The following is a 12,123-nucleotide window of genomic DNA, read 5'->3' on the forward strand; positions in this document are numbered from 1 at the left end:
TGTTATTTCTGGGAGATGAACATAAATCCCTTCCAAATATCTCCTATTTATTTGTCACCTGATTGGGAAAGATATTCCTGCATTGGATTCTTTGTGCATGCGTGCTTTCATTGGAAATTTTGCTTTGCAGAGGGAAAATAAACCCAAAAATTGTGAAATGTGTACTTAAGCTCTGCAAAACTGATGGAAAATATCTGCTTCTTCTGCCCACTCAGTCTGCCAACATTCTTTCTCCCTTACAGCAATAAAAAAAAATATGAACAATATTTTAACTGTAATTACTGTACACACCATTAAATCAGATACCACCCACCAGCTGTCCAGAAAATGACAGGAGAGGAAAACAGAATGATTTCTCCAGTTAGATGTGAGTTTGAGATGTGTTTGCAACTGGGCCTCTCCTCCCCTGACCTTATTCAATGGGACTGACCCTTCATGGGAATGAACATTTTTTTTGCTGCTTGCACTGTAATTTATTTTTCTCCTTCACAGCCCATCCATTGGGCTGGTTTTCCAGATTTCCATCTAAATCTGTCCTGTCCTATGCACCAGGGTCACCACAGCTCCAAGTGGGTACCAAAAGCATTTCCAATTGACAAATGGGATTTAGGCAGGATTATGAATGTGAAAACTGGGGAAATCAGGGGCCATTTGCTTAAGGAACAGGTTGGACCTGATTATACATTCCCCTATAGAAACCTAGGTCACATCACTAAAAACCTTCAGGTGGAAATGATTTTTCCAGGGTGTACCATTTGTGGGGGAAATAACCCCAGTTAGAGGTGAGGAAATGGGAAGATAAAGCTCTGTCCCTGAATTCTACCCTTGATTTTGTGATCTGTGTTGCCAGAGTCCTGCAAACAGCACATCCTATGGACACACTCCGGGTGGAGGGATTTTCCTGAGAATCCAGGGAAATGTGCTTGCTCTGGTCTTCACTGAGGTGTTGGGTTAGGGAGGCGTTTTGGAAAACAGGAACTCCACAAACTGCCTTTCATAAATATTCACAAACATGGTGTGGAATTATTCCCAGGCTGGGAGAAGCATTATCTGTGCTGTGGTGGAGGGCTTTAGGGTTTTCAGTGCCCTCCTGGCCCCAGGAAATCCCTCAAAGCCCAAGGTTGCCACGTTGGCTCAGGGCAAGGGTTGTCATAAATATGCCCTTAGTGGTGTCCCCTGCTACAGAGGAAATGAAAATATCTAGAAATGCATAAAATTAACAGTGTAATGTTGGAGATGGTGTCTCCTTTTGTCAGCATTTTCTGCACTAATGGATGAGATGAATCCACTCAAACAGGCATTGAGTTGCACAACACATTTACATCTGTGCTGGAGGTTGTGATCAGCAAGGTGCACCGAATACACACAATAATATCCATTTTGATACCTTTTATTAAATAGTTGTGGGGTTTTAAAATATTTTTTAATAATTGTGCACTGCCATCTTCTGAGTACGGCAGTTCACTTCCCTGTAGTTCTGTGAAGAGCTTCAGCCTTTGTGATGAATTCTGGGGTGCTCTAGACTCTTGTAGGTAAAAATGAAATTTAGAGAAGTGGTGTTGCGCTGAAGAATGACATCCAGGCTGTTCTGGACATGATAAACATGTTCCTTATTCTCCCACTTTAAATAATATTGCTGTTTTTCTCTTGAAGAAATAATGCTTTCATAACACTGATGCAAAATAATGCAAAAATGTGATGAGACTGAATTAATTGGTTAGTGATATTTACTTAGAAATTATAATTAATTAGGATGTAGTTTAAGGGAACAGAATTTTGTTCCTCATCTGAAACTGAGCTATAGATATGGACCCTTTCTATAGCCTTCATTTACTGAAGTACTGTATTAAAACAGCTTTATTTAATTATTAGAAATCAATGTTTTCTTTTAATTCCTGAATTTATTACTTTTTTAAAAAAAGATGTGTAGGTTGCCAAGTCAGAATGGAGCCTGTACATTAATCTCACAGCCCCTGTCATATACTGTCTCCCTGATACATTTCCTGTGCAGCAGAAGTTTATCTCATGCATGAAAAGGCATAAGTAAAGTCAGGCTTCATTTAATGATTTTTAAATACATAAAATACTAATTTTAAACTCCTGTATTTAGGAATTCCACCTGTTGATAAGCATGAATTAAGTAGTGATAAATCACAGTAACTTTTAAAATCTTGTTGAAAGGAAGGTTTGGATCAGAAGTAAAATAATTTTCTGTACAGAATGTTTGTATGCTCCATTCATGTTTACATGTATTAAGTAGTTATGTTCAGCTTGCTAAAGGTCAGAAAAGCTGCAGAGCACTCATTTATATTCAGACAGGAGAAAGTTGAAGGAATTATCTAAAAGATATATTTTTACTTGATAAAAAGATTTGCCTTACCTGTGGAGTGACCCCAACTCAACAGTCAAGTAACAATAAAACACACCTGATTCCTCTTCCTGCTTCAGGCATTTCTTAGCCTGAAATTGTTCTGGATGGGAACACCTGCCTTGTGTTTGATCTCTGATCCAGGAGTTCTCTTTGCCCTTGCCTTGCTACTGTGATGCCTTGGAGGGCCCCAGAGCAGAGGCCAGGCAAGGGGAAGAGAATAAAGTGGGGATTTATTAAAGCCTTCAGCAGGCACAGCTTGGGCAGCCACAGCCTCCAGAGGCTGCACCCAAGGTGGGTGATGGGCACCAGTTTTTCACACAATTTTCAGTTTGGGCCATTTCCATAGCAGGGGTTAATGCTCCAATTCCAGCTGCAGGAAATGAAGTCATTTACCCCCAGTCTGCTCCCTCCAGCTCACTTCTGTTTGCACTTTTTGGGGCCTGAGGCAGTGAGGTGTCCTTGAGTTCCAGGCCCAGAGAGGAATTGTTGTATATCTTACACTGTACAGAATTTAGTAGTGTGGCAGTACCTGTGTGTAATTAATAATTGTGTCTGACAAAATGTGAGGACAGTAACTAGCACTCCGTATGGAGTTTAGAGTTACGCACTAATGCAGCACAGGAATTGAAAAATACAAAAGCTAAAATCCTACGGGGTCACCTGCAGGTGCCAGAAGCCATCCGGAAGTGCCAGCGAGCCGGGATCACCGTGCGCATGGTCACCGGGGACAACATCAACACTGCGCGTGCCATCGCCATCAAATGTGGCATCATCCACCCTGGAGAGGACTTCCTCTGCCTCGAGGGGAAGGAGTTCAACAGGAGGATCCGAAATGAGAAGGGAGAGGTGAATAAAATCCAGTGAAAATGCTAAAATATTTTCCTGCACTGGTGTGTACCTCATAACAGTAAAGACCACTTGGAAAAATTCCTATTTTTTTCTCCCACTAAATATTTGTAATTCAAAACAGTGGTGAAATTCCATTCTTTGCTCTTCCAGGATCTGTTTAGTGCTGGTCTAATTCCACAGTTTTTTGAACCACTGCACTACTCCACAAGCAATCAGAACTAAGCCCATTAAAGCAGGTTTATGGCAAGGAGGAGAAGGAAATCGACAGCAATTTTGCTCCTAAGATGCAATCTGTACTGAGAACCAGCTCCTCTCATTTCTTTAATTTATTCCATTTTCTCTAATGTACTCACAGCAATGATTTACATAAAAAAAAAAAAATCTATCCTTTGGAAGATTTTTAACTCCTCATCAAAGATGGAGTTCACACACAGTTCTAAAAAAGAAAAATCTGTGCTGGCTCTTAAGTCCATCATAAATGAGTGAACACAGTAATTTTCTCCCTGCATGGATGGATGGGTAGAATCCTGGGAATGTTAGTAAATGCACCAAGTTTGGCTTTGTTCCTGTTGCTACACAAGAAGATCGTGCCGTTATTGGTGCTAAATGAAGATTTGAGTTCTCCTGTGGAGCAGAGCAACAAACTTGTGAACAGGTTTGATCAGCTTTGAGAAACTCCAGTATCCTTTATCTAGAATGCCAACTCTGGGTGGAATTATCCATAACCATGATAAGAAAAGCTGGTTAGGTATTGTGGAAAATTTACCTGTGTTAGCCAGCAGTTGAGCTCTGTTAGTACTGGCCTTGTCTTCACTTGCAGCATCAATGGCTGCTGGAATTTTTCTGTGCTTTTGGAGAAAAGCTGCAGGTTTGAGCAATGAGGGGAATTTTCTGACATAATAACATAAATTTTTGCTCACCACAGGCCAGGGGTTTTACTCTTTTGGTTCTTTTTTTTGTGTTCCCCCCCTGCAGATCGAGCAGGAACGGATTGACAAAATCTGGCCAAAGCTCCGGGTGCTTGCTCGCTCTTCCCCCACGGACAAACACACTTTGGTGAAAGGTGGGTGCAAACTGCTTGGGGGGGGTTGGGGGGGGGTTGGAAATCAATGATTAAGGTGTTGAAGCACACCATCTGCTTTGATTTCACTGTTACAAATACACCTGAGTTGCCATCTTTAACTGCACATCCCTACACCGCACAAGGAAGTTTTCTTGCACTCGTGTTTGTGTTCTACCTCAGCCTTGACATGGAAAATAATAGGAAACTCCTTGGCAGGAATAAGAGAAATAGCAATAAGATGCCTGGCAAGGGGATTTAGGCAATCTCATGTTTGCCTTGTGACTTTTAACTGGAATGAGGCTCGAGCTGGGAAGGGAAAATGTGCATTTGGTGGACAGAAAAAAAATATTGCTGGGAAACAAGATATAAACAAGAGGGGACATAGATTTTTTTTTTGTCTGTGACTGTGCTGCTTTATGAGGGAAACAAGAGCAACCTCATTCAGAGTGAATCCAGTCACTCTAGTGCATCTCTTCTCCCAGAATTATCCTAAAGAGTATTCCAAGAGGAAAAAAAAAACTTTTCCTGTCACAGCAGCAGTTATTGGGATGGTGGAACTGGAGCTGCCCAGTGGAGATGGGGATTTTTAGCCAATTCCATTTTTCCTATGGCTAATCTGTCTGATTTGCATTGACTTCCTTTAGATTTCTGTATTTTTAGAACCTTCCCTGTAGGAAGTGCACCATACAAGCTCCATTCTCTCCCCACGCTGTCTGCAGATGGAATGCTCCCATTAAAGATGGTTTGGTTTGCAGTTTTTGTCTTTCTTTTGATGACTTGACATCTTATTCAGTTGACTTTGAGGCTCATGCTTCATGGCTGATGAAATCAGGCAGTTTCTGAGCAGGAATAACATCATTTTTGGCCATGCACAGGTAGAAGACCTGTCAGCAGGTTACTGTTTCCTGATGAAGAAAGAGCTGGAATGCTTTGCTAAGGCCCTGGAAAGTCTGGAGAGCCCCTTTTAGCAATTCTTGAAGCAGCTAAAGTTCAGGCTAAGATTCAGCTGATCCCATACTGTTTTCAGCTGTTGACTACTCCAATATTAATCCACATTTAGGCAGGAAACCCTTTAGGTTTTGTTTCTATGATTCCATACATGACTGATTACAACAGCTTTTGAGCATCATGCAGTTTAAAAAAAAATGCAGGGGTTTTCCAGCAGGATTGGAAAGGATGGGAGGAAATTTTTATCTCCATGGGTCAGTGTTAGATATAAGGACAGCTGAAGTCTCCTCCCCAGTGCATGTCAAATCCTGTGTTCCAGGACCTGTTCTCAGAGAACAGCCCTTGTTCAGCCCAAGAGCGGATTTGTTTCAGAAACCCAACAATTTGTGTTTCATTAAGTGGATTAACCAAGTCCCTCAGGAGTGCTCGTCTGAATCATTCAGGATTTTCCTTCAAGAGGAGCAGGAAACCTTTGCCAGGGAAATTGAAATCAATAGAGAGCTGGAGAAAAAAGGAATGGCAAATTGTTGATGGTTTGTAGCATAAGAACTTCAACAGCCCAAAAGATATTTACTCCTACTGAATGCCATATGCAAGTACCACAATTAATGTTTTGAAAGATGTGACAAGGTCGAGAGAGCAATTAAGCGTCTTAACAAAGTTCAAGAAGGAGTCTGTGGAAATCGTGATGGAATTTTTTGGCTGGTAATACGCTAAGGGCCATTAAAAGTTACAAGAAACTATTTAAATGTTCACTAGTTTTGGGCCTCTTGTTAAAATGTTATGTTTTTCTCAGACACTTGAGGGATTGAGAGGATTTTCTCCCCTTTGATGTATTCTATCTGCTCTAGGCTAAAAACATACATCAGAAAATAAATTTTTTTTATATTTAATTTTTAATGACATACAGCTGCTGGAGGGAATTTTTTTTTCCCCTTAACATAGCACAATCCCACCCAGAAAAAAGATAATTTTGATTTTTCACTATTGTTTTCACTGCTGCTCAGGGAGCAGAGAAAGGCATGGTTCAGCATTTCAGCCTGGGCAGACACTTGCAAATATCTCTGGCTTTGAAGTAGACTGAAAATCACCCATCAGAGTGGTTTATCATCACAAACTGCTTCAGTGAAACCAAAATCTTAGTCCCACTGAAATACGCTTTGGGAGGGGCTTTAAGACACCTGTTGCTATTATTTTATATTTTAAACTCTATTTCCAAATATAACAAGTAAAATTATGTATCATTTAGACTGATATGAGGTTACAGTACAATTGCTGAAATAATTCAAAATTGTCAGTTTATCTTTTAAAAACACTGCAGGAAGCAGCTGTTTAACAATGATGGGAAATATCATCAGAAGGAATAATAAAGATCAAAGAAATACTCAGTTAACCAATTAAAGAAGTGGTACCTTCCAATATATTTAAATTAGGCTGGATTTTTTTTTTTTTTTTTTTTTTTTTTTTTTTTTTTTGTGTGTGTGTGTGTGATATTAAAAACAGCTATTCTCATGCAGGGCTAATTTTTTATCAAACAGAAAGGGAACTTTAAGAAGAAAAGATTTTTATTAATTACCCTTAATTACTCAAATATTTCAACTATTATTGCCTGGCGTGGTAGTATGTTCATAACCTCATTAATGTGGAAAGCTGTGAGATGGGTAGAAAAATCAAAATACAGAGAATTTTATTAATTGATATCCTGAACTCTGGGGAGGGATTTTCACTTAATTCCCAATGCTGTCTGTAATGGAACATTTTTATATAAACCTTTAAACTTCTATCCAGACTGGTACCCAAGCATGTAACTGAAATAAGTTTGAGCTTTCTCCTTCAGACAGACTTTGCAAATTCTTGTTACAGTAACGGGGAGCTTCCAGAAGTGTGGAAGTATTAAAAACTAACTTGAAGAGGATGTGTGTATGAAAATACGTGGCTGTACCTATGTTTAGCTTGTCAAAGAAACACAAATCTGTGTGATCCTGTGGGAGGATCAGCTTCCCTGCCTCTCTAACCCTGAACTGGGCTTCAGCTCTGAAATCCTCAGCTGCAGATTAATTTTCCTGCCTGTTTTAAGCAGTAGAGACAGAAAGAAATCTCTAAACCAGGATTTTTTTTTTTTCCTCCCAGGAGTTTCTAACCGATGCAGCTCTAAGGGTGATGAAAAAGGATTGTGTAAACAGAGCATCACTTGTCCTGTGACAAAGGGAGAACCTGGGCTGGCTGTGATGGGTTTGAGCTGAGCCACAGGTGCAGAAGAGACACTGTTGGTTGATATTCCCTGAGTTATTATCCTGAGTGGATTTGATTTAATGCTTGCTTAGTGTAAAATGGGAGGAAGGTGGGAGATGTAGGATATATTTCAGTTTTGTATCTTGTATTTTGTAGTTTTTATGGCAGGCTTATGCATTCAGAGCCCTTCTTGACAGCTCTGCATGGTTGTTTTAAATCTGATCTTCACCCTCATCTGACACAAGCTGCTTGCTCTGAGAAACTTGTGTCTTATGCAAGCCACAGGACAAATTCCTGCCCAAATTTCCTAACCAAATTCCTGCCACATCAGCGGCATCCCTGTGTGGAGCACACTGTCATGCTCTGCTCGAGGTGTGCTCCTGGGGCTGTTGAATGAAATTCTTTCTGACAGAAGAAAAGTCATGGCCAAACAGCTCAACATGAGGGAAGAAGCCAATGAAAGAGCAAAGACTGTTTTGGCAGGAAGCTTTGCTGAGAGTAGAATTCCCTGTGAAAACCTTAATTTTTATTAAAATTCTGTATGTAAGCATTCAACTGGAGTAAAGCTATATAGTTGGAAGAAATATTCTGGCTGTTAGACATGATTAATTATTACTGGAGCTTCTTTACAGCCACTTGGACTGAGTGCAAAGGCCAGGGAATGTTCTCTTTCCTGGCAGCCTGTTAGCAAGTGCCCTCAGTTGCATTATTCCCTGATCACATCAGAGGTTAATCCCCACAGCTCAGAGGGAGTGGGCATCCTTCTTCTCTTTGGTCTTCTCCCACTGTGAATTTCTCAGTACTGTGCACATTTCTCAGTATTGAAGAAAATTCTTGAAGTGAAACCTTATCACAGCCCTTAACAGAATATTGAAAACAAACCTTAAGGTGTTTGGAAGCAGGCATGTGCTCGAAGGAAGGTAAACATTCAGTGATGGGAAGGAGCAGGGAGGAAGAACAGATTCCAAAGAGCAGGCAGAAGTCAGGGAGTGTTGGCAGAGCTGTGATAAATCCTCTGAATCCCAAATAATCATGGCTGCTCCATTTTAGAAATTTGTCTGATGTACAGATGGGAGTTTTGCAAAGTCCTTCTCTCTTCTATGGGGAGCACTGAAATCCATCCCCAGAATTCCACATATTTCCTGTGGCACTCCCAAGTGGGCACTGCAGGGAAGGTCTAGGACTCATGTGCTGATGATACCTGAGACCTTTTTATGTCTGGTTTTCCATTGCTGCATTCAGGTCTGTGCTCTGGGCTCATCCTGGCTGCATAGTTTGTATTTTGGGATAAAAGTGTCTCCTAAACCTTGTGAATGACTTGGCAGCACCCAGGAGCTGGCTGGTGGAGGGCAGCTGGTGGCACAGTCATCAGCACAGTCACTATTTATATCCATTTATCTCTATTAGGAGATCATTTGTTTGAGCCTCTTCAACTTGATTTGGGTTGTGCTCCCACTTGGAGCCTGGTTGTGAGCGGATACGATCAACCTGTTTGGAGCAGTTAATACCTTAATGAGCCAGAGATTTTGATGACTTTTTTTTTTTTTTTTCAGAAGCTTAAACTATTAATTTAACATCAAAGGATGTGTTAATAACAAGACAAAGTAAATGCTTTTAACAGTGATGACAGATGACGTTCCTGTTTATTTAGTAATACCAAAGGCAAATCACCCCAACAAGCTGAAAGCTCTAATTGTGAGATCTTATCAGAGTAATTGCCATTTTTCTGAGATCATGCTACCAGTGGAAAGTGAATAGGGCTTTTTTTTTCTCATTTTCATAACTCTGAAAAATACAGGGCACTAACTGCTTTCACAGGGCACTGCAATCTTCTGGTGCCTGATAAGCCTGAGCCTTGCCAAGAGGCAGCTATTGCTCTGTAATCTGCAATTTCCTATTTCTTCTTGGTTATCTGATATGGGAGGGAATTTTTTTCCAGAACAGAGCAAAAGCTTTTCACACTGTGTAGATTTGGATAATTGTTTTTGGAGGTAATGACTTTGTGTAAAATGTGTTAGCAAAAGGAATTCTGTCATTTTCCTCCCCTAAGTTATCAATATGGAAATGTGTTCTTGTATCCTACACAACAATTCTGTGTTCTGGGCTCATACTCAATTGCACTCTGACATGGAAATAGAAACATGAGTGATGAATGAGCTTCATCCTATAAAAATCTGGGCTCCTTCTGTAGCCTCTGAAAAATTCTTCATTATTTTCCTGACTTTCCTTATCTGCATAAGTGGAAAATAATTTCCTGCAGCCTTGTTGTGTGAGAAACTTGATTCACCAAGTGAAAAGTGTTTTTTATTTCTCTCAAATGATCTCAAAAGTATAAATTATTTTATTATATCTATTTATTAAAATGCTTGGTTCCAGAATTTAAAGAATTAGTTTGTATCTCCTTAATTATTGTTTGGCAGAATTGAACATGGTTGCTAAAATTCTCCAGCCAAATAAAATTCATCAATGGCTTTTGTTATCTGTAGGTTAAGAAGGCCTCTTAGTAAAGCTGATATTACAGCTGGGTCCCAGTTAAGGAGAGCCTTAAACATGAACTTAAGTTTTTGGCAAATCCTTTCCATCGATGTTTGATCAGTGCTGGGCTGTGACACAAAACTTTAAAGAGCAGGAATCTGACAGAAGGACATAATGAGCTGCTCTCATTGCCTTTGAAGCCTGAGCAGGTTTTATTGATGTGTTGATGATGCAGGATCAGAACTTTCCATGTAAATTCTAATGGTGATGTTTAGCAGTGGATGGTGGTGATGCCACAGCTTTCATCATTATTTTCCTTAAAGTTCTGCCTTTTTAATCTCTGTAAAACTGTGTGGTGTTATCCAATCAGTATTATACAGACCCTGCTTTTTTTACAGGGACATTTTCTCTTGCTAATTATTGCCCATAAATGTCTCTAAACACACACCCATACATACATTTTTTGCAGGTATTATTGACAGCACACAGGTGGAACAGAGGCAGGTGGTAGCTGTGACTGGGGATGGAACCAACGATGGACCAGCACTTAAAAAAGCTGATGTTGGCTTTGCAATGGTATAATCTTGATGTTTGTGCCATTATGAATTTGCTGTAAGGGCTTTTCCATTCATTAAATGTGAACTTGCTTCGTTATTCCTTGTCAGTGAAGGAATATATTGGTGGGAACGAGTTATGTTGACTCAGAATCCTTTAATTCACTTGGGTTCACTGGCATTGCTTGTTTTCATACTTCTTCAGGATTTTGTCTAATTAATCATTGGCTTTATGCAGAATCCTGTGCCCATACAGAAAAAAGAACATTTTCTTCACAACACCGAAGTTCTCTTTTGCTGTGGTAAAATCCACCACTAATTGGACAGGTATCTTCCATGCGTACTCTAACTATATGTAAAGACACATAATTCTCATTTTTGTTACCAGTTCTGTTCATGGATAAAAAAAAACATCATCAATGACAAAAACACCTCAGATGATCAGTAGTCTTTAAGCTGATAAAACACTCAGAGCCATCACCACATAAACTCCTCTGCTCTCTGTCAATTCCCTTTTCTGCGGCCTAATTCACATCAAAACCAGGCCAAATTAGTGAAATTCCAGGAAATATAAAAAGCTGTGGGCTTTGACTATGGATATTTGTGCTGTCCAGCAGGGGATCTCATTCCCAACCCCTTTCCCCAGGGCATTGCGGGCACGGACGTGGCCAAGGAGGCCTCGGACATCATCCTGACGGACGACAACTTCAGCAGCATCGTCAAGGCCGTCATGTGGGGCCGCAACGTCTACGACAGCATCTCCAAGTTCCTGCAGTTCCAGCTCACGGTCAACATCGTGGCTGTCATCGTGGCCTTCACCGGCGCCTGCATCACCCAGGTGAGCAATTCCTGCTGGGATCCTGCTGGGATCCTGCTGAAATCCTGCTGGGATTCTGCTGAAATCCTGCTGGGATCCTGCTGAAATCCTGCTGGGATCCTGATGAAATCCTGCTGGGATCCTGCTGAAATCCAGCTGAGATCCTGCTGAGATCCTGCTGGGACCCTGCTGAAATCCTGCTGGGATTCTGCTGAAATCCTGCTGGGATCCTGATGAAATCCTGATAGGATCCTACTGAAATCCTGCTGGGATACTGCTGAAATCCAGCAGGGTTCCTGCTGAAATCCAGCAGTGATCCTGCTGGGATCCTGCTGAAATCCAGCAGTGATCCTGCTGGGATCCTGCTGAAATCCAGCTGAGATCCTGCTGAGATCCTGCTGGGATTCTGCTGAAATCCTGCTGGGATCCTGCTGAAATCCTGATAGGATCCTACTGAAATCCTGCTGGGATCCTGCTGAAATCCAGCAGTGATCCTGCTGAAATCCTGCTGGGATCCTGCTGAAATCCAGCTGAGATCCTGCTGAGATCCTGCTGGGATCCTGATGAAATCCTGCTGAAATCCTTCTGTGATCCTGCTGGGATCCTGCTGAAATCCTGATAGGATCCATGCTACCAGTGGATGGGGCCTTGCATTTGATTCCTGCTTGGCACACAGCAAGTAAACTGATGCCTTTTCCTTGGTCCTAAAATGAAGAGCTAGGCTTAGTTAAGGCTAAAGGGTTTTTACCTTGGTATTTAACAAGGATTTTTGTGGTGTAACACTTCACCAAGGTGGAGCACGCTGAAATGCGTA

The 12,123-nt window shown here is 41.0% G+C and overlaps 1 protein-coding gene across 24 annotated transcripts in view; it reads left to right on the forward strand.

Moving 5' to 3' along the window:
• ATP2B2 (ATPase plasma membrane Ca2+ transporting 2) overlaps positions 1-12,123 on the forward strand; it is a 399,432-nt gene that overhangs the window by 350,279 nt on the left and 37,030 nt on the right. For all 24 annotated transcript variants that reach the window (XM_072934741.1, XM_032750663.3, XM_072934737.1 and 21 more), the window contains 4 exons: positions 3,038-3,217; positions 4,196-4,283; positions 10,408-10,514; positions 11,139-11,330. In XM_072934741.1, coding sequence (XP_072790842.1) covers positions 3,038-3,217; positions 4,196-4,283; positions 10,408-10,514; positions 11,139-11,330 — 567 coding nt within the window. The remainder of the gene's footprint in view (positions 1-3,037; positions 3,218-4,195; positions 4,284-10,407; positions 10,515-11,138; positions 11,331-12,123) is intronic.

Source organism: Taeniopygia guttata, chromosome 12 (assembly GCF_048771995.1).
Source record: "Taeniopygia guttata chromosome 12, bTaeGut7.mat, whole genome shotgun sequence".
NCBI classification, from domain to species: domain Eukaryota; kingdom Metazoa; phylum Chordata; class Aves; order Passeriformes; family Estrildidae; genus Taeniopygia; species Taeniopygia guttata.